Source organism: Pavona decussata, unplaced genomic scaffold (genome assembly GCF_977016875.1).
Source record: "Pavona decussata unplaced genomic scaffold, jaPavDecu1.1 SCAFFOLD_11, whole genome shotgun sequence".
Lineage (NCBI taxonomy): Eukaryota > Metazoa > Cnidaria > Anthozoa > Scleractinia > Agariciidae > Pavona > Pavona decussata.
The window spans coordinates 5019766-5045631 of record NW_028145434.1 but is presented as its reverse complement, the minus strand read 5'-3'; the positions used below and the strand labels follow the sequence as shown (position 1 = coordinate 5045631).

Sequence of the window (25866 nt, the reverse complement as noted above, 5' to 3'; positions counted from 1 at the left end):
CACACCGGAGAGACAGCATCTCACCATCCGCTTCCTGGTTTGTTCAAGCGAGGGTGATACTTTATAGGGAGGCGGCGGCGTGGCCTAGTGGTTTGGACGGAGATCGCAGGTTCAAGTCCCGCTCTGACCACTTGGATTTGCTTCACGGTACATGTGTAGTCCTGATTACAAATCTGTAAATGTCTGCTTCCCGCCAGTCGGTGGATTTTCAACAATTTTATGTGTCGTTTCTCGGCATATTTGGTTTCACTAGTTGAGAATGTCCTCAATTAGCACTGTGGTGCTAAATACTTATAATGCAGTTACTATACTATACTAGTTTTAACTGAAAATTATATACGTTTGCTTAAGGAATTCAATGGTCTTCAATGACTCAGCCGTCTATGAGATACACTGATACCAAATGTTAAGAATCCCTCAGTATGTTTGAAATGCATTGATCTTATGAAAAGATTCCCGTTTGTCCCTAAATTATTCCTCCCCTCTGATTCTCTCGATAAATGCTTCAGAATAAACAATTTTACATGCATCTGGGTTCAAGAAAAAAAAAAATTCTGTACCAATTAAATGCTCCTTTTGCAAATGCCTTTATGTTTGTCATTCATTGTATAGATTGAGATTAGTCTTCTTTGTAGCCGCTCGGGCCGGAGTCACGCATCGCTCTCCATCGCGTTACGTGACTCCGGCCCGAGCGGCTGCGAAGGAGACTATAGATATGACAGTTTGTGAATAAAGATGTCTCGTTTTGCACTGTGTTGAGTTCTGAACGTTAGTCAAAGAAAGCAACAGACAGAAACCTATGCTTTAGTCTCCTACACCTAACTATACACAACCGTTTATAAGGGGAGGCGATTGGAATCTTAGTCCAATTTCGCACGTGTCGCAGTCTATTCTAATGCTAAAGTCTCGGGCTCCCAGTTAGAAGTATGCTAGCTAGTCAGTGTCGAAACCTAGATTTGTCCCCACTTCTAGCTGGTAAGTGTTCTGTGACAGCCCAAGTGCTGCGTGACTCTCAGACTAGAACCTAGACACGCTTCAAATAATTTTTTGCTGGTCTTTCGCTACAGCTCAATCTCTGAATCTCACATCCTGACTGTCTGAAAATTTAATTAATCATTAAATTTATATTAATCATTGTGCGATGCACAGCGAATAAAAGACAACTTTAGATCCTTGAATATGTTGTAGCTCCCGTACGAAAAAGCGTAAATTGATTTCCTTAAATCTGAATCGGAAAGTCGGGAGTTGAACGGAGTTTCTGAAGACGTCGTGACGACCTACATGAACGACAGAGGGGAGCTAGGAGTGAGTTGCGTTACAAAGACAACCAGAGCGACTTCTGGGTAGTGCGGTCACACAAACGGGTTTCGGTTCGAGAAGATTACATGTGCCGCGCGTTTTGGCTCCGTGACGTGTCGCTTGGAAAAGCTGACCACATTGGCAAATTGCAAGCATCATGAAGGTCATGAGGGCAATTCGTGTGTCTTCGTTCGGTGGACCTGAAGTTCTGAAACTCCTGGCGGATGTACCAGTCCCTAGTGTTTCCAGTGGGCAGGTGAGAGCTTGGTTCGTTTGTAATGGGGCATGTTCTCATTGATCTTATGTTACATAAACAGCAATACACCGTATATGTTAGGAACTAGAAAGCTACATACTTGTATAATGACCATCAAATCAGTTGTGGAGTCGCGGCTCCCGACCCCCTTTTAATTTACCATTCAAAGTTCCCTGAGTGACGTCAAATTTTCTTCATCACACTAATCCCCACCAAGGAACTTGTACACAGTTTTATTCTTTCCAGTTCACAGATTCATCCCAGGCCTTTTGGTCTGTTATTGTAGTATAAATAATGCATCAGTATATTCCAGCCATCATTGGTGACCCCCCCCTCCCCCACCCAGGCAAAAGTGGGGCATTTTCCCACACTGTCCATCCCAGGTATGGGCATTAGAGTCTTCCACCCAATTACCCCAGGGCATTTGACCATCCCACTTTTTTCACCTTGAAGCATTGTCACCTCTTTTAAAATGACCAATTCATTGGCAATTATACAGTACATGAAGGTTTTGTATTGAATGCATCTACATGTAGGTAGGGCATAAATGGTATGCTACAGCTGCAGAATCACCAATTTTTTTCGGCAACACTATGAGAAACAAAACCTAGCTAGGACTAAATTTGACCTGAATAAGCTTAGATTTCATTGAAAATAAGACAAGAAATGAAGAAAATAAAACGTTTTTTGAGCCACTACCCCGGGGCATTTGCACCACTAGTTTTTCCTGGCTGTGAGGCATTTGCTAGTTCATTAAAAAAAAAAAAATCCTAATTCCAAAGAGGGGGAGGAGGGGGCACTGTTGTAATATTGACGGAGGCATAATTATTACGTATTCCTGCGCCACTCTTCACCAAGTATTTTGAATTAAATCATGACGTTATTTTCTGACATCCAGGTATTGGTTAAAATAGCAGCAGCTGGTGTCAATCCTGTAGATACTTACATCAGAAGTGGTACTTATGCTAGGAAACCAACACTTCCCTATACACCGGGCTCAGATGGAGCTGGAGTGGTACACAGTGTGGGTGAGGGAGTTAAACAAGTAAAGGCAAGTTAATGAAAGATCAATCATCATTCTTCTTCAGACCAGTAATGACTGGCAGTGCAAGAGTGCCTATACAGCTGTAGTTACAAGTCAGTTATGGATGAAATGTATTTTTGATTTGCCTACTGTCTTCTTCAATATTAATAAATTATGGCACAACCCATAACTTCCATTAGATTTTCTGTAGAATGTTGCATCCTACTAGACACCCTTTACAAACTTGTCAAATTATCATGCTTACAGCATCAAGTTTATTTGTCATAATAATATATTCCCTGTAAATGAAGGTCCTCCAATTTTTTTTTTTTTTTTTGGGGGGGGGGGGGGTTATGGTTCTTTATATGTAGTAATTTATTATAGTTGTAATAACCGCCCTGTGATTTAATAAAGCCAGGTTTACACTTAAGTGGCAAAATGATGGGGAGAAAGGGTAGCAAGTTAAGGTGACACAAAATTAATGCACAAAACACCTTATATCAATGTGTTGTGGCAAAAGTATGAATCAAACAACATGACTGAACAATTGCAGTTGTAGTGGGAACACAACTGCAAAGATCATACTAGCGACATATACAGACAGTGTATACATGCAATGGCATGAGGGTACGAAAGGTTTAAAACACCTTTACATACATACATACATACATACATACATACATACATACATACATACATACATACATACATACATACATACATACATACATACATACATACATACATACATACATACATACATACATACATACATACATACTTTATTTATTCCAGAAGCAGACTAAATAAAACTAAGAAGAAAAGTACTTCTAGAAAAGGAAGTTTGGAGGTTAGCCCTATGCGAAAACTCCCTCAAATAAAAGAAAAACAAAAATAAATGATTATTATTATTATTATTATGGTATTAGATAGCTTTTTCTGAACCAGGTTTAATTGTTTTAGTCGATGAACATGACACAAATGGATACTAACATCAATCCAAACTAAAGATGTGAACCAACCGTCAATCCCCCCTCCACACTCTGAGAAAAATAAAATAACGATTACTTATTGAGAATGATGTATTATAATTCTAGAAAGTGACACAGGCATACTCGCAAAAAAAAAAAAAAACCATGCTCCCATCAGGAGTCGAACCTAAGATCTTCTGATTACTAGTTCGAATGCTCTACCACTGAGCTACAGGAGACTCATGGGAGCTAAGGCCATTAAATTCTATTGCTTGGAAGAATGTATTCATTGAATACTGGTAAGCCATATGAACAGGAACATAATGACTTACAGTAGGCATGATAACATAAAGATAAATGATCCTTTCTTTGTGTTTTGAATACCCAATTGCTGTTATGTGGGGACTTGGACTTGTTATGGGATTTGAACCTGGGTCCTCCTGATTTCAAGTGCGGCGCCCTAACCACTAGACCACACTGCCTACTCTGATGAGGAACATGATGGCTATGATGATGATTATCAATCTATTATGATGAAAAAACTGACGAGAAAATTGACGACAAGCCTTTTTATAGCATTTATATATTTAAATTTGAATTGATATTTGTATTTATATATATATATATATATATATATATTTTTGTTTCATGATCATATTGTAATGCGCAATTGAAAATTTATATTGATACTTGCGCAATATAAATTAATAAAATTATTATTATTATTATTATTATTATTATTATTATTATTATGGTATTAGATAGCTTTTTCTGAACCAGATTTAATTGTTTAAGTCAATGAACATGACACAAATGGATACTAACATCAATCCAAACTAAAGATGTGAACCAACCTTCAATCCCCCCTCCACACTCTGAGAAAAATAAAATAATGAATACTTATTGAGAATGATGTATTATAATTCTAGAAAGTGACACAGGCATACTCGCAAAAAAAAAAAAAAAAAACCATGCTCCTATCAGGAGTCGAACCTAAGATCTTCTGATTACTAGTTCGAATGCTCTACCACTGAGCTACAGGAGACTCATGGGAGCTAAGGCCATTAAATTCTATTGCTTGGAAGAATGTATTCATTATTCCAGAAAATATCCATACTGCTCCCACAGAGCATTTACAAGTATGTACATCCTACAAGTTTGTTTGGACACCCTCTTCTCCCAGGATATTCATTCTGTTGTGTGATATTCTTCTCACCAGGAAGGGGATCGTGTGTATGTGTGTGGAAGCATATCAGGGACATACGCTGAGTATGCTCTGTGCAATGCCAACAGCGTTCGTCTATTGCCTGACCGCATTTCCTTCAGCCAAGGAGCAGCAATTTATGTGCCTTATTATACAGCTTACAGGGCACTATTTCAGAGGTATGGCGATGATAATGACAGTAGGCTCTGTTCAATTGGTTGTTGTTCTACGGCCCAGTATGCCCTCTTTAGAGGTTGGGAGGGCCTTATTTCAAGGGGGCCCAAGAGATAAAAACTCCTTACACAGAACTTAAGAATACCTGATAAATTTGTGGTGTAAAATGGCAACATTATTTTTGAGATATGGAGCTTTTTGTAACTTGCATTGATACTAGTTCAAAGTTGTACGTGTAGTTTAGCATTGTAAGGCCATTTAGTATACGTACATATAGAATGAGATCAAATTTGACCATGTTGGCTCAATTAGTCAAAGTTCACTTGTCACAGACTTGCTTTAAGTGAAATTTGTGTGCCACATACCACATGGTCATGTAAATAATTAGCACCAATATTATGTAATCATGCACTGCAGCTGTCTAGAATAAACTTTCTAGTAATTATACATGTAGTGACATTCATGGTGATAAAGGTGAGGGTTGTGTAGTGCTGTCTGAGAATGGTTTCAAAATTGACCATGGTCATCAATCTATCCAGTTGCCAACAAAACCTCTTTGTAATAGGAACATAGAGAAGCCTTCCTCACTAAATTTGGGTGCCACTAGTTCAAATGTTATGTGCACCAATATTTTATTTTTGGTATATTTTTACAGTGCCATGCACACTGTAGAATAAGCTGCATGACTGTGACAGTGGTGATAAGTGATGTTGGCTCTGATAGTGATGAGGTGGTAATTGTGATGATGGTGATGATGATAGCAATGACAATAATAATAATAATAATAATAATAATAATAATAATAAATAATAATAATAATAATAATAATAATAAATAATAATAATAATAATAATAATAATAATAATAATAATAATAATAATAATAATAATAATAATAATAATAATAATAATAATAAATAATAATAATAATAATAATAATAATAATAATAATAATAAATAATAATAATAATAATAATAATAATAATAATAATAATAATAATAATAATAATAATAATAATAATAAATAATTTTTATTGAAATATTCCAAGTAAAATGCTATTTACAGGTTAAAAGAAGCTATTAAAACTTATTTACAATTCTTTATTGTGCTTTATTGTGCTTTATTACACACAGGCTGCGAGCTAAGGCAGGAGAGACTGTTTTAATCCATGGAGCAAGTGGTGGGGTAAGTATACACACAACAAATACATTTCTTTCCTGGTAGCCAGGATACTTTGTGAGATACATGTATTTCAATTGTACAATTTGTATTTGGCAATGTCAGCAATAGGAATGCAGCCTTGCAATGTAATTTATTTCATATTGATATTAATTAAATTAGTACTGCAGCTAAAATGGCAGACTGACCAAAAAAGAAATAAATTATAAATGAATAAATGCAAATGGCAAATGAATTTGGAAATCTTTTGTAAGCTATGAGTTACACCCCACATTTTATTCCCTATGTATACAATGTATACATGTACAATATATTACAGTTCTGTTGAGGTATATTTTCAAAGTAAATTTGACATAAATAATGTGACAGATGCGATTAGCAGAAAGTGACTGAAATTTTTGCAAGCTGAAGGTAATTAACTGATAAGAAAAATGTTAAACAAGTTGAAAATCCTTTCTTTTTTGTTTCAAATTTTAAGATGCAATAATTATTTTAGTTTTGTAAACTCCATTTCCATTATGAATTTTATGTTATTCAGGTTGGCTTAGCAGCTGTGCAGTTGGCGAGTGCTTATGGAATGAGAGTTCTTGGAACTGCAGGAACCAGTGATGGTGAAAAGGCCGTGAAACAAGCTGGTGCATCTCTGGTGTTTAACCACAGACAAGAGGGATATGTTCAAAACATTCTGGTGGGGCTACTGTTATAACTTTTTAAAATTTCACTCTGTTTGTTATATGGTTAGTGTCAATTAATTAAGCTATTTGAACTGAAAGTGTACAGCTGCGGCAACCAAGTTGAAATATTGTGAGATTATTGATGGAAACCTTGCTTTGAAAGGACACAAATCTTAAAAAAAAAAAAAAAAAACTGAACTCACATGCTCCTCTGAAGTAGTTCATGTACATGGAATATAATAATTACTTGAGTTGTACATGTGTTCACTTTATTTTTGAGCATGCTATTTCATGCACATGAATAAATACCTTTTTCTAACCAAGTTCAAGGTCTGTACTGTAAGCTATGAGGATCTGTAACTTACGTTACAGACCAAGAAAGCGAGGTTTAGAGTAAGGTGTTTATTATATCTCTGAGGTTACACGGGGCATGGAAAGGAAAACTTTCAAATTTAGTGGGCCCTGTAGTGAAATACGGCCCACAAAATTGACCAATCAGACCACACGTACTGAGATATGATAAAATCAGATATATTGTAGAAATTTACAATTTATGGAAACCTTTTGTTTAAGAATTTACAATTTACAGCTGCAGGGATATTTAAATTGTCAAGCCAGCTTGAGAGCAGTTCCAAATAAGACACATAAAAGTTTTAATTATTTCTTGCAAATAGTTATTTACAACTGTTCTTTTTGCACCACAGCTCTGAGAATCGTTTTTGTGTATTCTTTTATCGATGGATTTATGTATTCTTTTTTGCTGGTTAAAATATAAGAAGTAATCGAATTTTTTCCTGATTACTCATTGTCATTTTCATGGCTCCAAGTCCCCAAGGGCTTTAGTACAAGGTGTACATGTATATAGCTCAGTCTTGCATGGTATCAGTATGACAAAGGTCATGGATTCAAATTCTGTTGTATTATTACATCACAACTTTAATGATCACTCTCATAAATGTTTTGTTGTTCCAGGATGCAACTGGTGGTCGTGGTGCTGATGTTATTGTAGAGATGCTGGCAAATGTCAGTCTCAGAAAAGATCTTCAGCTTGTTGCAGTAAAGGGGCGCATTGGGGTATGCCTCAGTTTATGTATGTTACAGTACAGCCATGTAGATCAAGCTACTGTGGACTGTACTGCGTGTTTATCAATTTGAAAGAACCTCTGCTGACTCTTGTGTTGTTTGATGGTGGTTTGTTGTTCATGACTATTTTAAAGAGTTCTATGGCCTAAAGTTTCAGGACCCCTTAAAATAAGCATCCCCTCAGATTTAATTGTCGTGGGTTACAAAACGAACACCATTGTTTCCCCCTAAAAAAGCAGGTAGAAGGAATGTAATGAGGTTGTTTTCTCTGAGAAAACTCTACGGCCAGGAAAATAAATTCTGTAAGTGAAACTACAATCATAATTTGTCTATGTTCAGACAAAACAAAAACAAAAGCAACAACAAAACCAAACAAAAAGAACAAAAGGAAAATCATGTACAGCTGAAGCTTGCAATTAGCACTCACCAGGCCCATAATCAGTTATACCCAATGTATATGATATTCATAATCAACAATTTTCCAGGTTGTTGGCAACAGAGGAACAATTGAAATTAATCCGCGAGATACGATGGCTAAGGAGTCCAGTATTGTTGGTGTCATGTTAGGTCAGGCTACTGAGGTATTAACAAGTGTATTAATAAAGATCATTTTTTTATTAACCAAATAAATTTGACAGGAAATTTCCAATTCAACAGAGCTGATATAAATGGGACCCTGTATACGGTATATAGTGTATTATTAAAGTAACGTCAGTTTTCATTACAAGTTACAGCAAGACTTCACAAATACACTCCAACTGCGTAAACTAAGAAGAATGGAAAGTCATTGAGGTTTGAAGAAGGTTATAAGATCACTTTTGAAATCTGAAAGGCTAAAAATAGGTAGAAGAGTCGTGTGATAATTGAACCTTTACTTTCCCACCTGACCTTTAACATACAATGTTTACTACAAAAGTGCGATGTCCAGGGCCATTTTTCTGCTAAAATTTTGGGGGCACACCATACCTGAGATACAATATTGATTGCGCACTCCTCAATAACTCATTCCATTTTTACCTTAGGGTGCCAAATGTGGTGCATGAGACTATTTTTTATTACCTGGCATTTTGATGTGCTGTTTTGAACATGATTATTTGCTACCGGTTTGTAGTAGTTCTTCAAACCGGGAAATACAGGGTGTAGTTCTGTTTAAAATTTTTATCTACCATTGGAGCAACTGGCTGCTAAATAATTATGGGGGAAAAAAGGGCAAATAACGTGGCACACTTTAATGAAAACAGACCTTCTGAAAACTACAAATGGAATGCAATTTGTGGGGCATAAATCAGACTGAGTGTTACTAAACCTCATTCAGTGGTCATAAGATCAAACCTCCGACATGTAATTACATGTTTTTGAGCTTAAGTTAAGTGCAGGTGGTGTGGAGCTCTTGGCTAATGTGGGCATGACTCTACCTTTTCAACACACAACATTGTTTGTTGAACAAACTACCAACCATTTTGTTTCTTGTGTATCTTTAGGATGAGAAGCAGGAGATGGCAGCGGCAATAGCTGCCGGAACGCAGGCAGGATTTTTAAACCCAATTGTGGGACAGGAGTACCAATTAACCCAAGCTTCAGAAGCACACAGGGACATTATAGAAGGCGAAGGGGCAAAGGGAAAAGTGGTGTTGGTACCCTAGTAGAAAAGTGCGTGACAGAAAGGTCATGCTGTTGATAAGTATCACATGCATTCAGTTAATTGATTGAAATGATGTGCATTTACTGACCAATTTTACTACTAGCAATGAGTCATCTCTCTTATAAAATATTTCAGTTGTTTGCAACACCAGATTACATTGGAAAACTGTATTCAGTATTTTGAAGAATTATAATGTACATGTCTAATCAACCCAGTCAAAATAGTCGGGTAATGCAGTATTTCATAGCAGTCACATTAATTTTTATTATTTGTGTAACAGTAAACACGGGCTTTTAATTAATATATTATAAGAATATTCACTTTTAAAAACGTCTTTGAGGATATTATTCAACAAACGGTTTTCAGGTATGTTTATACAGTCATAGCAATTTTAGGTAGACATCGCGTTGAAATGTTCACAGTCTGACTTGAAAAGCTGTTATTTTAAACGTTTGCATGAAAAATAGTATTTTTTGCTATAATATCATGCATACATGACAATATTAAAAACAAATATTCTGTTTCATTAGAAATAACAGTCATTTCTCAGCACAATAATCTTAGCCTGTTGTTACTCAATAGAAAACCAAGGTGGTTACCTACAGGCTATTTTAGGTGTAATAAATTATTTCTTTAAGGTATAATAGGAAATTCACTTCTTAAAAGTGCTATTACATTGATTTAAGAACTGCTTCACATGCGTTTGTATTAATAACGCAATGTCTGGGTAGTCGACTGTTGGACTTTTTAGAACATTTACTAGATCAGACATTTTTTTCCCCTGACAACCAAGCATATCCAACAGATCCTTGGTAGGGCTTCCTCCTTTTCTTTGGTATGATGTCTCCAGATACTCGAGGTCAACCTTTTCGATTCCAAAGGCAGTGCCCACTTTTTCCCAGCCGTAAAGACGGTCCTCTCGGCGTACGTCAAGTTTCTTTATAAGTAAATTTTCCAGGTCTAAAGGCATTTCAGACAAGTAAAGATCTACAACACAGGAATAAATTGTTGTTATTGCTGTGTACGTAATTTATAATACCTGTTTCTCTAGCCTGAAAAGCTATCTACAGTTAACATTATACATTGTGGACCATCTTATTTCCAATATCAACATTTGGTCAATCACCAGCCAATTTTTGGGAAGTGAGCCACGCTTACCCCGTGTGAACAGCGGAAGTTGAGCCTTCTACCAGATACACAAGTAAAGCTAACCAATAGGCCATTTTCCTGATGACGTCAGCTGTCTACAACTACCGTTTTGCTTAGCAAATCCAAATCTTGCATTCCCTGAAGGTAGTAAAACAGCAATAGCCCGAATTCGCACACACACACAAAATAATAATAATAATAATAATAATAATAATAATAATAATAATAATAATAATAATAATAATAATAATAATAATAATAAAATAAAAAACCAGAAGGAGTCTGGTAGTTGTAGACAAATGTAATCCTACGCATTTTCTGAAGTTTGTCAGGGAAAACATTGTAGTTTCAAAATCGGAAATTAAATTGAGTTCAAAGTATTTGAAGAAAACGAAAACAAGCAAGCACACAAATTAACAACAACAACAGCAGCATTAAAACAACCTTGATGTCTCTCGGTACTATTTTTACCTCTTAGCTCCAACTGTAGATGGAAGTTACGCGCTCAGCTCCCTCTTGTAACATTATTTAATTAATAAGTATTCAATCACATACTGGCACTCGGAGGTGAATTACGATGTGTTTTAAAATCACGTGGAACAACTTACAGTTTCTGATTTAAAAACTACACGCGAGGGACTGGGATTACAATTCTTTGAAAGGAAATTACAATTTAATCGAATCTATTTACAAAACTTTCAAAATCATTAAAATTAACATTTATATGAAATGGAAACTTGTTTGTTACTTACAACATAGCTGAAAAAAAAAAAAACAACTCCTTTTAAATCTTTCTGTTCTACAGTATGGCAGAGCAATATTGTTGTTGCTACGTAAGTTGTGCGGTTGGCTCATGGTGCGAAGGGGGCGGGGGCAATAGATGGTACAAGGGCAATTCTGGTTGGTTTCTGATGTTGTTCCACACCTTGAGGCATAACCAGATACCTTCCAAAAAGGATAACATGCACAGTGACTGGTGTGTGACTTAACCTGATCGCCATGATCATTTGTCTCTGAAGAGGTATCTACCATTTCTCTGTTATCTGAGAGTTCGTCAGAATCACAATCTGTTCCGTAAAGTTGAAAAGAGAAGTAATTTTGAGAACGTCCACTTTTGCTACTGCGCATACGTTCTGCTCATCTCGAGATACTATGGTTTCCTATAGGTGGTGGCTACTAATACAGGAATATTTTTGGCCGTTTGAAACTGCGGAGAAAGAAGAATTTAGCAAGTGCTCTTGGTATCCAAAAAGAAAACTGGGGGTAACCATGCATTTTTCAGAGAAAATAAAGCTTCTTCAATATGTAAAAAAAAAAAAAGAAAGAAAGAAAGAAAACGCCATACATTGATTTTTATGTTACTGCTTTTTTGAATTATTGTTGCTTAATTGTCTTTGAAAAATGTGAGGTTACCCCCAATTTTCTTTCTTGGATTCCAATAGCCCTTGTTAATTAAGATCTGCTTTTCCCGCATAGTCATAAACCGCACAAAATACCTCGGTATTAGTAGGCACCGTTCTTAATTGAGAAATCTTGAAATTGACCATCACATCGTTGCAATTAATTACAGCTGTTTGAAGTTATAAGTAAAAATTAATAGATAGTTACTTGCTTAATAAGCCACCCTGGTGGTTCTATTTTTGCCATTCTCTTTGAAAAGGCAACGGATGGCCGATTCAGTTATTCAGTTTTCCCAAGAACGCATCTGGGAATGTTTGGTAACCTGTTAAGTGCCTTACCTGCAACAGGTAGTGGTGAATAGTCTTCGCTATTACCCCCACGCTTCACACAAGGAATGCATGCAGGAAACGTGCAACCAGACCTTGCAGGTTGGGTTGTTTTGTTGCAACTGATCAGATTTCCCATGATTGTCTTTGAGCAGTTGGCTACCTATTTAAAATCCATTTTGAATATAGTCAGTGTAAGCAAAGGGTTACTTAATAAAATTGAACTCTACCAAATGTCCTCAAAGAGAAATTAAAACAAGAAAGGAGACTAAAAACAAAAGTAGGAAGTAAGAAAGAAAGAAAAGTGAACTTGGGACTATTTTAAAGGTTTTGCTCTGTTTAAAAGCTAAGCTAAACAAGGACAAAGATGAAACCACTGTAAATGTCAAACAAAGATGAACATAACTATGCTTTTAAGGAGCCTGACTGTTTTTTTTTTTTTTAACGTAGTTGTGACTGGTGTACCTTCTATTGGGCTTGAGAAGTCGTGTTACGTATATGTACTTGTTGCTTAAATTTTAGTCTCAGACTCTGCTACGACCGGTTAGAAAATGTAATCATAATTCAACCAAAAATTAACATATTTAGATCTTCGTACTATTACTCAGTCAAGCGAACTCGCTTTTGTTTCACGAGTCGTAAATATAAAAAAATACTCAAACTTTACCTCTCTTTTACAGTACTGTTGATGTCGTCGAGTTTTATCGCTTGCAAATTTCGAAGTAAGCCCCTTATCGATGCGTGACGTTATGGAGATGAAGCATGCGACTAGCAAACTATACAGAAATTTTTGGAACATTTTCTACCGCTCAGGCTGTTGAAAGAGCAACGAGGGAGCGATGTTTAACTTTAATTTACGTTTTTTATGAGGAAATTCCCTAAATACGTACAAAACCTGAGCTGAATCTTTCACGGGTTTTCGCTCCCGAACACCACGTTACACACACCTGTGGTAGCGGCCTTTCTATACAATCAAGGCCTACATATTACTGACATCTAAGCCCCGACTAATTTATCATTTTTTCTTCTCTGGATTTGTTACCTTCCAACCAGAAATAGATAAAATAGACGTAAAACTGACTAAAATTACCTGATTTACGATTTTGGACTGTTATTTCCCAGCAAACCCGACGAACTAAGAATGGTTGGTGGTCCCCATATATTTTGTTCATTCTCTGGTTTCATTGGTTCATCGTAAGATCCGGGAGCTTCTGTGACACCTTTTGTTCTGATTGGTTGTAAGTGTTTTGTACAAGCGACGCCACTGAAGTTGTTGTGCGAAGTGACACATATTTAGGCACCGTTTGTCTCCCATTTGAAGCCATTTCCCAACGAAAGTTCACAAGCTTTTGTTAGCAACACGCAACTAATTTATTGTGATAAAAAGTACTGTCACTGCCCTTAGACATTTCTTGTTGACTTGCTAGAAAGCGAAAAGGGCAGTGGTTTTTTTTTAACGAGAGAGAGCTGCTCGATTAGAATCAAGAGAGCATCAAATCCTCTCGACTAGAATATGAAGTTTTCAACCAATTCTCGAGGACGTTTATTATAGAAGGCAATGGATCTTACACGGTTTATTTCAATTTGATATGTGCCATGTAGTGACTATCCACACATCGAAACTTTTGGAAAAGGCACCTGAAAATTAGTAAAATGGACACGTGTGGGAAACATACGAATTGAAACGTTTAAAAGTTTTTCGCTAGTACCTGAACATTGCCAGATTTCAACCACATAACGTTCCTTCTGCTTTAAAACCAATATATACCACTAGTAAATAACAATTTTTTAACGAAATTAGCAGAAAGAAGCGTACCTTTCTTACATCGCTTTTGTCTTAGCGGCAAAGTGGGACGCTCTGTCTGCAGTTGATGGAGTGGTTCTTCCCAATGGATTGTGTAATAGGGTAGATATTGCGTTGAATTAAATGCCATGTTGTGAAGTCGATCACGGCTTTCTACCTTTCTACATATGTTTTACCATCAGAAACGTTTTCTATTAGAAACATCCTGCAACTTATAGCGTTCTTGACGAACATGTAACTCGAGGACGTGGATGTGAATATGTAAATTGTTCACCTCAATAGAAATTGAAGCGGATATTTCATGAGATCGAGGCTGGCATATCCACAAGTTACACTCGATTGCAAAAACGTTGACACCTAAAAAGCATAAACCGTGAACGTTGAGACCCAACGGATTTGTGGGTAGTGTTTAAACCTAACCTCATTTCCATAATAAATAATTTACCATTCTCATTCTTTGCAATAAAAAATACAGTGCTGACTTATTCTTCCGAATAATTTTCTACCAAATATTGCTTAAGTTCATTGCCTGTTTTGAACTTAGGCAGTATATCACTCAAATTGGTCCTTGTTGGCCAACTTGCTTTGACAGTTTCCATCATTCACCGCGTGCAACTAATTTTGGTCATCAACCGTCGCACGAGAATATAATATTATACAAATAAATGTAGTACACTTATACCCATAAAGCCATTGGGTCTCATCGTTCACGGTTTATGCTTTTAGGTGTCAACGTTTTTGCAATCGAGTGTATACACATCTGAGCACTTCGTTTTAATGTGGACGTTACTACCCTCTTTAGCGCCAGTGAAAGATCGTGACCCGTATAAATCAATATCATAGAGTAACGTGTTAGAAATTTACGATGAAGCTCTGTTGTTTCCTTTGTAAAGCCATTGTTGAAGCCAGAAGCGCACACCGGTTCACTGCACTTGTGTTTTCATGTGTGACCAATCTCCATCTCGCACACGTCATACAAACAAAGAACATTTAAGTAGGGGGGTTATGAGTGGCCTGTTCACTGATCTGTGGCATTGCAATGTTGTATAGCAACAGTGAACTGCCTTTGAATTCTGCAATCTGAGCTGCTGCCATAAACTAATAAGGATCCAGTTTTGGTTTGTTAATAGTTTCTGGGATGTTTGTTGTCAGGCGAAAGTCATCATCACCATTGTATTCTCATCATCCTTTGCTTTTAATATTTTAGTGATATTTGTAGTTATTTAAGCTATTCATACAATTAAGTTTTAGTAACGAGGATTACGGGTGCTGAATAATTTTGGTCGCCTTATGTTGAGGAAATTATCCCCGAAAGAATAAACCAGAATACGATTGAAATCGTAACATATGCATACACGGATACATTTATCTCCTATCAGTCTCACGAAACAACACATAAAAAAAGAAGCTATTTTGTCGATTGGAAGGAGTGCTTTTGACCTCGGCTGATTTTGAACCCACAGTCTAAGGAAAGAATTATAAGCTGCAGCAATTACCGACTGCTCCACTTGTGGGCGTCAAAGTACACGACACCGCTTGATGTTTTTCTATTTGTTACACACTCGTCTGAGGATGAGAGGTGGTGGATAACATGTATTATGCTGGTTCGTAGGCAGTGAGGCTAAGCATACCATACTCCAGAACTTTGCACATATGGGGACATTACAGAAGGCAAGGGAAGAAACGAAAAATTGTTCAGGAGATTGTTCGACAAGTAAAGTTGTTACTTAGTTTCAAGCGTTTAAGCTGGTTTCGGTTGCATGAAGCGACTAGGAATATTGCTACTCCCCCTTTGATGAGATGTTAGTCCTTCGTAGGATTACCCTCACTAATATGTCGCTGCTATCCATTTGTACACCTAGATGAAGGAGACAATGTGGATTAAAGTTGCTAGTCGAAGGAATGGGCATGACAATGCCGAGAGCACTGACCTTGCTTCGAACCAGCGAACCTCTCCAATGCTTCGACTAAATGTCCGACGCCGGTGCTAGCCACTACACCAGTGCGCCGCTTGCATTTTGAAGTTTGTTGTGTAGTCTTCCAAAGATCTGGTCCCAGAAACTAAATTCATGTATATTTTTTTATTACTTAGTAGTAACTGTGAAGATTTAACAGAGGTATATAATTTGCTTTACATAAGGAATGTCTTTAAGCTGTATCACTGAACGGAGATATGTATGAATATTAGTACCTCCATGTACACGAAGAAGCCGTGGCAATGGTAACAGTTCTGTTTTAGGGAAACAATTGCATAACGTGCCACTTCACTGGTTTCAATAGCTAACCCTTCTCTGAGTGTGTTGATGTTATTCACCCTAAAAAGGGCTGTTCCAAGATAAGCGCACATTTTGAATTCATTCTGATCGAACAAAGTTTTTTTGTTTTCTTGATTTTCTTCCAAACTAAAACTAAACTTTGCGAAAACGTTTTTAAGTAGAAGAGCAGAGACCTCGTTAACCTTTAATCCCAAGGAAGTATTAATAAGATTTTGAATGACCGAAGCTGTGAGATTGGGGTATATTAGTTGCATTTTTTAATGCTATTCGCTGTTGTATGTGTAAAACCACATCCGGACTATTTCCTTGTTGTTCATCAACAGTTTTATCCGCCATTTTAAGTATTTGCAACAATTTTTTAGCAGGGCTTCCAGCATTTACATCCGATACTCAATTACGATATAGTTCAGCGTATTCCAAGTGACTCTTTAATGTCCGGGAATATTTCTGATAGGGGAAGGTCTGTACCGAAAGAACCCGTAATACATAAGAGTGTTAAAACTGTTTCTTTTTTTATGGTTGTAACTTAACATAACATATATACAGGTGCTCTTCATGTCTGATCATTTGTATGATAATACTGGGCATTGTATAAAGCCATTAGGACACGCACTGTGCTCCTGAGGTAGTTTCCAAAGGCACCACAGTTGTGAAGAAAATACAAAATTAAGGGCAGTGGAAAAACGGCTTACTACTTAGTAATATACTTATTCATTACACTGACGAGGGATTCTGCCCGTCACGTTTGTGACTATGCTAAATTCTGCAAATTTACGTCTCGGTGTGTCGTCTAATTATTCGTCGCTTACATTTTCTTATGTCAGTCTCCTGACTCTTCGACTTACAGTCAAACGTTATCATGGTTGGTCCCTCTGCTTTATTAGAATGCTTCTGCGAAAATGGTGTATCTATCAAAATGTACAGTTGTATTAAGTAGCATAAATTCAGTGTAAATTATTTAAGTAAGGTGGTAAAAGCAAAGGGGCTAATCCAAATAACAGTAATAGAACGTGCAAGATAACATCTTAATTATTAAATTAAATCGGGAGCGTTTTTGTGAACTCGTAAACGGATCTCTCGTTGCTAACTGTATTTGTCTCGATGTTTGAAACTAAAGAAAAATTAATACTTTGTGTGTATTATATACAATCCGAGATAATCACTTACAAAGCAAATAAGGTAGACTATTATGAGAGTAGTCTGATTTGCATTTAAGGCTCGTCGACATCTCTCTTAGCCAAATAAATCTCTACATCTGGGGCTGGTATCGTAGTGGCAATTTGATAGGAACGTCTTCCGTAAAACAACGGAAGGTGTGCGGCTAAAAACTGGAGTAATAAGTCACTAAATCTTCCCCTACCATGTGCATAATGTTTATCGCCCTACGTTGTAAGCTGCCAAGCGTTAAGTTTGCCTCGACTGATAAAGTCAGTTTTTCATACCTTTTTGTAATCGCTATCCTCGACACGCAGTGTTGTAGCGTGTGTCATAATGTAACAGAGATGTACTGAAATGTTGAGAATAATTCTTCTGTGAGGTAAACTGGGCCAGAAAAGCACCGATTCTCTTGAATAATAATGCAAATTTATCGGCGAGCAACAATACTTATTACCATCGCATGTTACAAAAAGTATAGCTTTTATCTCCTCTCGTGTAATTTACTCATTGTGATTTTTATTCCTATGTGAATAGATTTTACATTTTGCTATTCTAGCTACTTGTTTATAGCCACTATGTTTAGTTATTTTTATTTTATTTCGTGTATAATACCTGAAAGCTAGCTGGTGAGCTGTGTCACCAAAGCTAAGCGTATCTACACAATAAACGTGACTTGAACTTGACTTGAACTGCGAATATTTAAAGCGATACTGATCTCTGCTGTATGTTTCACAGCCTTAACACCGTATAAAGTCTTCTGCTGGGTAGTTTGTATCACACTGAATCTCAGTTGTTTAGATCACAAAGATTACCGGTGCTCAATCAGAAAGATCCTTTGGTAACAGTGAAGATGCTCAACAATATAGAAAATTTGTAGAGTTACGCATAACATGATTATCATGAACAGTTCCCTCTCTCCAGTAATAAACACTCTCTACCCTGGTACCAGTCAATTTACCAAACATGATCAGACATCAATTCCATTAGCTACCTTTACGTGTTAAGAAATTTATAGAAATACATCCTGTTCAATGCTCCAATTTGCCACTTCTTCAAAGCAAACTGCAGGTTCGTTCAGTCATCTGAACATATACTGCCCAGAAACAACGTTTTTGATAAACCCTTACCTCGTAATGTTCTTTCCATCACTGTGCTTCAAACGTCCTTTTAAGCTTGGAAAGGAGGCTAAGAGGTTCAGTATAAATTTCGGGATGTCAATATTTTTGTTCACGTGAATTCGTAGATAATCGAAACCAGTTCCAGCTCGCAAATGGTTTGCTCGTTCAAGCTGAATTTGCATGAGCGGGGATTCCCTCTCGTTTCTTGGCAACCATCGAGTCAATGTGAATCAAACAATCGAGCCTACAAAGGCACGCAGATATCACTCCGCTCACTCCGGACCGTAGGACTGTAGACAATGAAAGAGGCTTAGTTTTTCCATGGGTAGGTTATGTAAAGCTTATAAATAAATTCTTTAAGTGTAGGGCTAAGTGCGAGAAAGTCGTATACGCATTTTTGGGCTAAAATTGACTAGGACTTTGAGTTGAAGCAAACTAGGCTGTAGGGCCCGGTTGTTCGAAAACCGATTAACGCTCATCCCCGATTAAAACCGGTTAACCGAGGTTTCCAGCTCGCTCGATAAAAAGTCTAATTTTAAGCTGATGGTAACGACAAAATCTTTAGAAGAATCTTTTATGATTAGTCATTAAACTCGAATCAAACTTCACGTTAATCCAGGATTAGCTTAATCGGGCTTTGAAAAACTGAGCCCTGGTGACTTTGTTGGATACAAACCTCTGAGTGCTTTTCAAATGTAAATGCAAACTAACTAGTAAGCATAAGAAAGAATTGTTTTTAATACGAATGGCAAAAGGTTTGTATCCAAACAAAGTTGGCCCTAGCCTCCCTTCTACTCAAGACCATATAGTTTTTGACTAAGAGGCTTATATTCGAAGAAGGTGCTTATTTAAATTGAGTAATTCGCACAAAACATGAGTTGATGCTTCAGTTGGCTGATTTCTTTTGTTTTGGGTGGGAGTGGTGGCAGCTGTTGAAAACACAGAAGCAGTTGGGATCAATCCGAGACATATGTTATGTTATGTCACGACACTCAATGAGGTATTAACAAAAATATAAATGACAACATATTCCATGGGCAAGGCACTAACTTGCTCTGTAGAGTCTCAATTTCCACTCCTTTTGTCTAGCTGATGTTGGCATGGAAATTGGGGTGTAAAGGCTCCCAAATTTTGAAAAAAGATCTGACAGCACAACCTCCCCCCCCCTCCCCCCCTCCCAATGCTCCAAATGAAATTGAGTTTGTCCAAATCTGATTATGGTCATACCCTCTGTGATACCATGAGGAGCTCAACCAGCCCTTTTCAAATTTGTTCTTATGGCTACGGTATTGGCCTGTTGTTTAAAGGGGAGAAATCAAGTCTTGTGCAGATACCTTCTCCAGCGCTAGACCAATGTGAGTGTGACTCCCCCTCTACAATACACTACATTGTTTGATTAATAAACTGACATCTACCTTAATTGTTATTGGTGCATTCTTTTAATTGTAGTGAGTCAGGCAGGAGATACAGCTGGTCTGCCAGCAGGCAGGCATTAAGTTGTTTACTGTATGTGATTTCGGTTGCAGTATTCTGAAGACCATAAAATAAATTCATTTGTTTTTAAAACGGAATTGTTTGAGTAAATCCTTCAAGAGTGGTACTCTTCATATTAACGTGAAATAAATGTACATATACATATTTTTTGTTGTAATGCAGAATGTATAGACATTTACATATTGACAAAACATTCATCACCGATATATAACTTTGTACAATATTTTATAAAAAGTAAACTAATTAAAGAGATGTTAACAGTAGAAAAGAACCTGTTATACTAAACTATATATATTATCTAATTCTTCCTTTAAAAAAATCGTTTAGTAATCTTATTATTGAAAAAAATATGTTCATAGAATGTTTTTAAACGGACGGTTTTACACAGTTTAAAGTGAAACTGTCTCTGAGTGAAAGACTCAATCAGAAAAAAAGTGTTAATTCTTCCAATTAACTTTTTTTTATGAGGAGTATGTTCTAGTAGTATGTTTTGTTTTTATAGAGTATGCTTATATTTGCATATGGCTATTATTTGCATTCAAAATTAATTTGAAATTAATTTTAACTTATGTCATAAAAATTGTTACCTCAAGATATCTACTAATGAATTAAGAACTACCGTCTTTGATGTCTTAAAAGTGTCCATACGAGTAACTGAGCAATATCTGGATAGTTTACGTTTGGACTTCGTAAAACATTTACCAGGTCAGCAACATTTCGTCCTTGACAACCAAGTATTTCCAACAGTTCTTTTGTAGGGCTTTCTGATTTCCTTTTGTACCCGTTTTCCAAATATTTGAGATCAGCAATCCCAAATTCGGCTCCTACTTTTTGCCAAGCCTCATCACGCTCGCCCTTGCGGCGCACATCCAACTGCTTTACAAGTAAATCCTCAATAACCACCGGTATATCCGTCAAAGCAATATCTGCAAGACAGAATAAACAATAATTTATATGTTTATTATTTTGCTCTTCATTTTATAGCCTGAAATGTTCAGATTTTTTGGTTACAAAATATGAATTTATTTGCAACTAGACAAACTACAGCCAAATTTAAATGTTTGTGTCTCGTAGAAATTAAAAAAAAAAAAAAAGAACAACAGCAAAGTGAACCGCATTTGCAATAATAATGGTGATGGTAATGATCAGTGATAATGATAATGATACTGATGATGATAATTATAATACCGAACTGCGTTTTGAAATCATGCGAATGTGGATATTGAGAGCAGAAGTCGTTCTTACTAATTGAGAACACTGGGCACTATCCTTGTTAATCTGGATAATCTGGTGTCGTGGCTTACATACAGAAGTCGGTTGTCCTAGGTTCAACTCGTTTTTAACGAAGAATACTAGATATATCAGGTTTCTTTTTTAAACCTGACATCACTGAATAAAAAACCCCGTTGGTTGGTGAATAGCAATAATAATAGGAATGCTAATGATGACAATAATGACAACAAAAGCAATGAAGTAAGATGAAACCACCCAAGAACAGTCAGGCTTAGGAATGCATTATCTTGTATTGTACACAACTGTGTATCACTTCATTGTACATTTATTATCTAGCTTTTTCGTTCGATTAATCAGCTACGTGAATAGAAAGTAGAACATCTAAAAAGTTGAATTTTTGAAAAATGAAGGGAGACAAATGAATGGGGTAAATAAATCATTAACAGTAATTTAAACATGTAATCAAAGATAAGTTAATCGAAGTATTGCTACAAAGGAGACTTACTTTCAAGGTCTGCTGTATTTACACTTGAATGAGAAGAGGGTTGTTCAACCACATTCCATGAGATGTCATGAAAATCCCCATCTGTTTTGTAAAGTGAAAGAGAGACAACAGATCACTCCTCTTAAATCTTCTTTCAAATATATATGATCAGATTTATGGAAACAACCTTACAGCAATGCCCGTTATTACAATTTGAAGGCTTTTTGGTATTTATCCTTAGAACAGCAGTAAATGGTCAATTGTTCATAAGGACTAACAACATTTATCACTACTAACGCCATTTTCCTTACAACTTCATAGAACCTTTTTCTGAAAGAATGCAGTTAAGTTGACGACATGTGTGCTACTTTAGTGAAAAAAAGTTTCGTCTGGCAGTATAATTCCACAGAATACACACCAACACATGCATATGCGAGGAAGCAAATTCCAGTCTTCTCTCAGCGAACAAAATGTTTCGAACTGTGCAGTAAAACTTATTTTGATTCTGTTGTTACTATGAGTACACGATTTTGCTAAGACTATTTTCCACACAGGTCCTCAAGCCGTGAATCATCATTTGCCATAACTCTAATATTTAGTATGTAAGGACTAAGATATAGCTTACGATTTGTTACAAGACATTCTAAGCTGGTTAGTAAGAGTAAATTGTCCAGTACTTTGTCTGACCTGACTGAGGTGGTGAATTTTGAAGCACTGGCTGGTATTCTTCACTCTCATCTTCGTTTTTGAGACAAAATGCTATTGAGGACCACTTCCAGTGTAACTGACCAGACTGCATTCTTTTCCAGGAATTACATACCAGGATGACAGCAATGAAAATCAGCACCACAAATATCAAAACCACAAATACTACTAAAACGTTCAGTCGTTTGATGAAACTACCAAAGTAGCTTGAGTTCAGTGAAACAGTTGGCTCCACGATGTTTTGTTCAGTGGCGGTGTCTAATCCCTCTTGTGATGTACTCTTGCTTACTAACAAAGGTACAACTGCGCCTTTGGCGTCAACAGTTATGCTTGTAGCAGGTTGAATTAAACCATCAGCTTTAGATGTGCTACTTGCCTCTGCCATTGCTGTAACATGAGCATTAACATCTTTTGACAGTGGTTTATTTACCTCTCGTATTAATCTAGGATTCTTCACCGTGCTTAGGATATCCTCTGAAATCGGAATGCCTATTTTCTCCACAGTAATACTATGAAGAGCTAAACTATGCTCCTTTCTTCTTTCAGTTGTTGTTCTTCCTGGTATGCTTAATGTTTGGATGATTTCACTTAAATTTGGAACGCGGCTCTGCTTATTCCCCATTTCTTTAGTGCAGTTTTTCCTTTTGCACTGCTTTAAGTAAATACATTCTAGCTCTGCATAACTCTTTTCCGGACAACACTGAGAACACTCTTTGCAAGAGTCGATTGTGAAGTCTTCCTGGTAGTGTTTTCGTGGACAGTCTCCACATTGTGTCGCTTTTTCTGGTGTGCAGGGGCTTATGGTCTCTCTAGGGCCACACCTTTGACATGGTTTGCATGTGCCACTGCCATATTCATCAGAATAAGTTTTTGTCCTACACATCCTACACTCACTGGGAGTTTCTTTGAATATGGTGCTACCACACGGGGGTAAGGGTTCCTGACCAGGGGGACAATCTGGACAGCTGATGCATTTGATGGTGACATTTCTGTCATTTTGAACCTTGTACGATAAATCTGGGCATTGTACAAAGCCATCAGGATACGCATTCTGCTCCTGAGGTAGCGCTCTCCAGAGCCACCACAACTGGGAAGAAAATAAAGAAAAAATAAATAAATAAATAAATAAATAAATAAGGGTAACAGAAAACATGTTATCATTCGGCTTAGAACTCAAATTCATTACCCTGTGGGCATAAACCATTTCAATGTTTATCTTATCTTCTTGTTATTCTTTTAATATTTTTTTTTACTGGTGTTCTGACTCTGACCACCAGTCAATATTTCTACATGTGGTCTAGCTTTAGGCATTATAACAATGTTGAAGTTTCCTTTTTGTTTTTATTATTATTGTTATCTGTTAAAGGGTATAAAAATATATCAAAATTGGATCAAGTAATAAGCATAATTACTAATAAAAAAGGATAGCATAAGCAAAAAGGGTAATCCAAATTATAATTAGAAAAATGAAAACAATTATTACTTAGTAATTGGTTACATTTACTCATTGCCGATTGTATTTCGCTCGGTGTCTCATAGTAAATCAATCCAATCTAATCAAAATCAACCGATTAAATCATTTTATTCCACACTATTTGGTTAGAAACGCAAGAAAGAAGAACAAATAACACTTAACATAAATACAAGTTATATACTTAATACTATATAGTCGAAAGTGTGCAGCAGTCAAAGTAGCAGAACTTTGGAGTGGACATGCTGCTTATTTCCACATACTTAGGAAGGAAATATTGAACAATCTTTTAACTTAAAGTAATAAAATAGTAGTTTATATTCATTATACATAACCAGTGCGGGTCACTTACAAAGCCAATAAAGGAGACGACAATGACTCCCACTTGAATTACTGATAAGACCCTGACGGGCATCCTTGCCATCTCTCGAAGCCAAAACGGGCGCTTTACATCGTGAGTTCTTAATGTTGTGGTGCTGTGAAAGAAACCTGTACCCTGAAATAAAAAAAGGTCAAGAGGATAACAAGGTTAAAAAATTAAAGTATTTGTGGCTAATAACTATAGTGAAAAGTTATTGATATTATTTCACAAAGCTTCCTAACAAATACATAATGTTGATCGCCTTAATTACGCTGGACGCTACCAAGCGGAACGTCTACCTCGACTCATCAAGAACTGCATGGATGTCGAAGCTTTTTGCAATCGGATGCTTTTTGCAATCGTTATCTTCATCACACGGTTTACTCCTGTTTATCATTAGAACAGAGTTGTACGGAAATTTTAAAATGATATTTGTAGTGCTTATGTTGTAACGTAAACTTGCCGATAAACTTTATGACGAATCGCATGAGCAATATAATTTTTATGCAAATTTAATAACAAGCTCGATGGTTGTCGATAAATACAAATCTAAAGCGATGTCTTTGCAGTATTTCTTACGGAGGATATACGCTCTAAGGTATCTTTCAGGGAAGTTTATCCACCAGGCCCCAGTTGTTCAAAGGCCGGATAACTTTATCTGCTGGATAAGGTACTATTCAGGGTCTAAAATATACTTCAAGTGAAACGTTTTCCAAGGTTTTCGTACACTCCCAAACTTTACAGTGGTTAGAGTATGCATATTTGCTTGTACAAGAGAAAATACTGAAATCTTTACACAGATTGAAACTGTCGGATAGTGACTTATCCACAGGATAAAGTTATCCGGCCTTTGAACAACTGGAGCCAGTATGTTTGATCTTATTTATTTGCATTGTGACTCCAGCTCAATCAAAACAAAGAGCCTTGACACTGACAATATTGAGACTTTAGTATAGAGTTACATCATAACAACAGTTGCTTAACATTTAGGAGTCTTTCCAAGACCAATCTTCACTAATAAACACTCTGCTGAAGTGCTACTCAATTTACCAAGCGCGATTAAACATAACTAAGCGGATTTCTTATGCCGGGCAAAATTTACCGGCAGACATCCTGTTCGAAGCTATGCACCATGTAATTTTCCGCTTCCTCAATGCAACTGAACTCCACGATTTTTAAATATTCAGGATGTATTGTGCTCAGAAAACATACTAACCTTGTAATGTCTTCCCATATTTGTTAACTCTAGCCAATCTTCAAAGTTTGTTATATTCCTTAAAGTGGGAGTAGATGGTTGCAACTTTCGTCGTTTACATTAATTAATTGCTAGAAACCGAAACTAGTGCCAGCTCCCAGCCACGGTAATTTAACATTTTTTTC

The 25866-nt window shown here is 36.6% G+C and overlaps 3 protein-coding genes and 2 long non-coding RNA genes across 8 annotated transcripts; 1 reads left to right on the top strand and 4 right to left on the bottom strand.

The window, feature by feature from the left end:
- Nucleotides 1-1351: 1351 nt before the first annotated feature.
- On the top strand, nucleotides 1352-10824 carry LOC146488355 (zeta-crystallin-like). 2 transcript variants are annotated; one of them, XM_085123972.1, is made up of 8 exons: nucleotides 1355-1555; nucleotides 2454-2610; nucleotides 4774-4933; nucleotides 6062-6113; nucleotides 6646-6795; nucleotides 7754-7855; nucleotides 8350-8445; nucleotides 9346-10824. In XM_085123972.1, the coding sequence occupies exons 1-8, from the start codon at nucleotides 1457-1459 to the stop codon at nucleotides 9505-9507; spliced, it is 978 nt and encodes a 325-aa protein (XP_084980098.1). In that variant the 5' UTR covers nucleotides 1355-1456; the 3' UTR covers nucleotides 9508-10824. The 2 variants fall into 2 exon arrangements, with proteins under 2 accessions (XP_084980105.1, XP_084980098.1); XM_085123979.1 differs by lacking the exon at nucleotides 2454-2610 and having other exon boundaries at nucleotides 1352-1555; nucleotides 4770-4933.
- Nucleotides 9746-14608, bottom strand: LOC146488354 (uncharacterized). 3 transcript variants are annotated; one of them, XM_085124019.1, is made up of 4 exons: nucleotides 13473-14608; nucleotides 12395-12545; nucleotides 11646-11722; nucleotides 9746-10494 (listed from the first exon to the last, which is right to left on the bottom strand). In XM_085124019.1, exons 2-4 carry the CDS (start codon nucleotides 12519-12521, stop codon nucleotides 10159-10161), a joined length of 540 nt encoding a protein of 179 aa, XP_084980145.1. In that variant the 5' UTR covers nucleotides 12522-12545; nucleotides 13473-14608; the 3' UTR covers nucleotides 9746-10158. The 3 variants fall into 3 exon arrangements, with proteins under 3 accessions (XP_084980145.1, XP_084980137.1, XP_084980129.1); XM_085124011.1 differs by having other exon boundaries at nucleotides 14199-14607; XM_085124003.1 differs by lacking the exon at nucleotides 13473-14608 and adding an exon at nucleotides 13050-13456.
- A 981-nt stretch (nucleotides 14609-15589) lies between these two features.
- On the bottom strand, nucleotides 15590-18869 carry LOC146488353 (uncharacterized). Its single transcript, XR_014867365.1, has 5 exons — nucleotides 18748-18869; nucleotides 17905-17969; nucleotides 17272-17353; nucleotides 16118-16247; nucleotides 15590-16044 (listed from the first exon to the last, which is right to left on the bottom strand). It is a non-coding gene; the product is annotated as an uncharacterized LOC146488353 (long non-coding RNA).
- A 1911-nt stretch (nucleotides 18870-20780) lies between these two features.
- LOC146488351 (uncharacterized) lies at nucleotides 20781-25826 on the bottom strand. Its single transcript, XM_085123906.1, has 5 exons — nucleotides 25703-25826; nucleotides 24478-24621; nucleotides 22637-23741; nucleotides 21971-22051; nucleotides 20781-21158 (listed from the first exon to the last, which is right to left on the bottom strand). The coding sequence occupies exons 1-5, from the start codon at nucleotides 25718-25720 to the stop codon at nucleotides 20848-20850; spliced, it is 1659 nt and encodes a 552-aa protein (XP_084980032.1). The 5' UTR covers nucleotides 25721-25826; the 3' UTR covers nucleotides 20781-20847.
- Nucleotides 22062-22624, bottom strand: LOC146488352 (uncharacterized). The gene is made up of 2 exons (XR_014867392.1): nucleotides 22318-22624; nucleotides 22062-22279 (listed from the first exon to the last, which is right to left on the bottom strand). It is a non-coding gene; the product is annotated as an uncharacterized LOC146488352 (long non-coding RNA).
- Nucleotides 25827-25866: the final 40 nt, after the last annotated feature.

Excerpts from the sequence above, each read along its gene's own strand:
- LOC146488355 (XM_085123972.1), top strand. The coding sequence starts at position 1,457 with ATGAAGGTCATGAGGGCAATTCGTGTGTCTTCGTTCGGTGGACCTGAA. Across the intron at positions 4,934-6,061 it reads TACAGGGCACTATTTCAGAG|GCTGCGAGCTAAGGCAGGAG; the intron begins GTATGGCGATGA and ends TATTACACACAG. Across the intron at positions 6,796-7,753 it reads GATATGTTCAAAACATTCTG|GATGCAACTGGTGGTCGTGG; the intron begins GTGGGGCTACTG and ends TTGTTGTTCCAG.
- LOC146488354 (XM_085124003.1), bottom strand. The coding sequence starts at position 13,181 with ATGTTCCAAAAATTTCTGTATAGTTTGCTAGTCGCATGCTTCATCTCC. Across the intron at positions 12,546-13,049 it reads AACAGTACTGTAAAAGAGAG|GTAGCCAACTGCTCAAAGAC; the intron begins GTAAAGTTTGAG and ends GATTTTAAATAG. Across the intron at positions 10,495-11,645 it reads CAAATGATCATGGCGATCAG|GATCTTTACTTGTCTGAAAT; the intron begins GTTAAGTCACAC and ends TCCTGTGTTGTA.
- LOC146488351 (XM_085123906.1), bottom strand. Across the intron at positions 23,742-24,477 it reads TCGTCTCCTTTATTGGCTTT|TTGTGGTGGCTCTGGAGAGC; the intron begins GTAAGTGACCCG and ends TTTTCTTCCCAG. Across the intron at positions 22,052-22,636 it reads AAATTCACCACCTCAGTCAG|ATGGGGATTTTCATGACATC; the intron begins GTCAGACAAAGT and ends TTTACAAAACAG.